The 2,708-nt window shown below is 37.2% G+C and overlaps 1 protein-coding gene across 1 annotated transcript; it reads right to left on the reverse strand.

The window, feature by feature from the left end:
• Window positions 1–312: 312 nt before the first annotated feature.
• On the reverse strand, window positions 313–1,808 carry LOC121746054. The gene is made up of 2 exons (XM_042139984.1): window positions 933–1,808; window positions 313–744 (listed from the first exon to the last, which is right to left on the reverse strand). The coding sequence occupies exons 1-2, from the start codon at window positions 1,806–1,808 to the stop codon at window positions 313–315; spliced, it is 1,308 nt and encodes a 435-aa protein (XP_041995918.1).
• Between the last annotated feature and the right edge of the window lie 900 nt (window positions 1,809–2,708).

The following is a 2,708-nucleotide window of genomic DNA, read 5'->3' on the forward strand; positions in this document are numbered from 1 at the left end:
GAAGCTTTTCTGAGGGAAATGCAAAAAAATCCACCCCCTATGAAGGGTTTGGAGGCTGATTTCAAGTGATAATACAACCTATAATCACTGATTACTGAATTACATGTACAGTGATGATGTTTACACAAAATGCAACCTATTTAGCTTAGTCAGCCACCCCCTATGAAGGGTTTGGAGGCTGATGCCATGTGATGAAATTTTTCTGATGGCAATAACAAAAAAATGCAACCTATGCACAAAAAAAGAGTTTACATCTTAAACACAAACATATGTTGGTGCTTATACTGTAAACTCCATCCCCTAATATTATGTCTAGTACCCTAAAGCATGTTTAAGAGGCCCTATGTCATATGTGTCTCCAGTGTTGTTTTCAGGCAGCTTTAGGTACTCCAAACTCTCTCTCACCAAACCCTCTTCAACTTGAAGTTGTAAAGGCAACCATCCTGTTCTATGCAATATGTCATTGTTTAAATAAGGGATGTTGTAGTCATTCTTCCCATGCACTTGTAATATTGCTGTCAGACAGCTTTGTAATGTGATGAATACTCTATTGAGTGTTTGTGGTGAGAGTTCTTCAAATGAGGTAAACACATTCCTCAACAAGTCATCTACATTGGTGGCAATTTTGTCATCTTGAAGTGATTGTATTGCCCTAAAATACCCTAGGTCTAACACATTTGTGTCCGGGGAGTTGGGTGGTTGGCTAATTAGATGGAATTCAAAACCATCAGTACTAGCAAGTGACTAAAACTGATGATCAGCAGCTCTTAGGTGAGGTTTGGCATTATCTTGCTGGATGAAAATCTTCTTGCTTGCATTGGCTGGCCATTTGGACTTGATTGTTGGTATAATATGTGCTTGAGATGTGTATGAGACTAAATGATGACATTAATAATGTCTGATAGCTTTAATAACAACAAAAATTGGCATACCTGGTTTAGGAGACAAGCTGTCATGACTTCCTTGTTAATGGATTGAATAGGCTTTGTCTCAATTGTCCCTTTTGGCCTGTTCTTTGAACTTCTTTGGGCTGGCACTTCATCTGTGAACGGGAATAAGCCTATTTTACCATCAAATATGGTTTCCCCATCACTACCAATAAGTGGCCTACTGACAGCAGCCATGAACATCACTTTAGTGATGAATCTCTTGGACTTACAGGACCTGTAAGGCACATCCTCATCCGGCAAAAGGTAGTATCTGTCTGATGTGTTTGTCATATAGAACCATTTCTCATCAATATGAACTATGTTGTGCATTGAATGGTAAAGAAGTTTACCTTCACCTAATGTTGGCTGAATATGAGAAAGATACCATTTCATCCTTGCAATTTTGTTGGCTTCAGTCAATGTAGGCTTGATAGCACTTGTATGCGGTCTTAACTGTCTACTCTTAATAAATCTACCAATTATTGACTTGCTTACTTCTATCTTAGAAGCAACCTTCTTTATGGTTGATCTCTCAAGCATGGACAGGTTTCTAAACTTTTCTTCATCTAGCATAAGTTTATCTTTGTGTTGATAACCTAATGCTCTGCTCCTCATTATAACAGGTTCCCCTCTGTCCATTTGCTGCTTGCTGACCTTCCAAATTCTCAATGTTGTCCTTTTATGGATGTTGAATCTTTTGGCTGCCTCTGTAAATGAACCTCTTGGCAGCACTCCAGCCTTACTTCGCTGTAGAAGAAACTGCGCAATGAGGTTTTTTTCTTGGGCGGTCAAGGCTAATGAAACCCGCTGCCATCCACCATGTCCTTGCTCCTGCTGCTCCTGATCATGGTCCAACTCTCTGACCACCTCACATTCCATTGCCCAGTGATGAAGATTTTCTGAGGGTTTTCAACAGTAAATAGATTTATGTTTTTGGTTTTGGTTGTTGAAAGTAGTAGGAGTAGAAATGAATGTATTTATAGGAGTTGGTGGACTTTGTACAAATTCCCTCCATGCAATGAAATTTGGTGCTTGGAATTCCCTCCTTTAATTTTTGGCTCTCACTTTTGAATTTGAGGTTTTTTACCGTCTGCTTCACTGAGGAATAGCAATGGATATTTAATTTTTTGCTAACACCAAAATAAATGAAATTTAATTAATCACTATACCATTATCTAATCCTCCAACATTTATTTGCACATTTAATAATTCAAACAAATTTATTACACAAAAAGTCAAAGGGGTCCCACATTACACTACCTAACTTCACTTATTACATCACACATTCAAACTCTTCCTTAAAATCCATGTCGAGTCAAAGAGTGACTCAAATTGGGGGACGGAGGGAGTATTATTTATTGTTCTCCCTTTGCGTGCACATACAATAAAAAAATATCACTCGTATATTTTCATAATCAATTTAATTAATACTAAAAACTATCTACATATGATATCGTCGAATGAATTGCCCAATAGTCTACCACTTGACTCTATTACTACTACTACTTAAACTGAAATTTTTTAAAAGCATTTCCAAATCGAGTTAAATGCTAGAAACTTCAAACCAAGCCTATAATCATGAACTCACAATAACGCTATTGTCATGTCGTGATAAAGTAATGTGAACAGTTCATTTTTCTTTTTTAGGTAAATTAAGTATTGTCCATGTAATTCGAAATACTTGATCGATCGAGGTCCCCCACTAAATAATTCGATTGGTGAGACTGAATTTTTCGAAATGGACAAAGGAACGATTCAAAAGACAATATATGTGATAGT

This window comes from Salvia splendens, chromosome 8, assembly GCF_004379255.2.
Source record: "Salvia splendens isolate huo1 chromosome 8, SspV2, whole genome shotgun sequence".
NCBI lineage: Eukaryota > Viridiplantae > Streptophyta > Magnoliopsida > Lamiales > Lamiaceae > Salvia > Salvia splendens.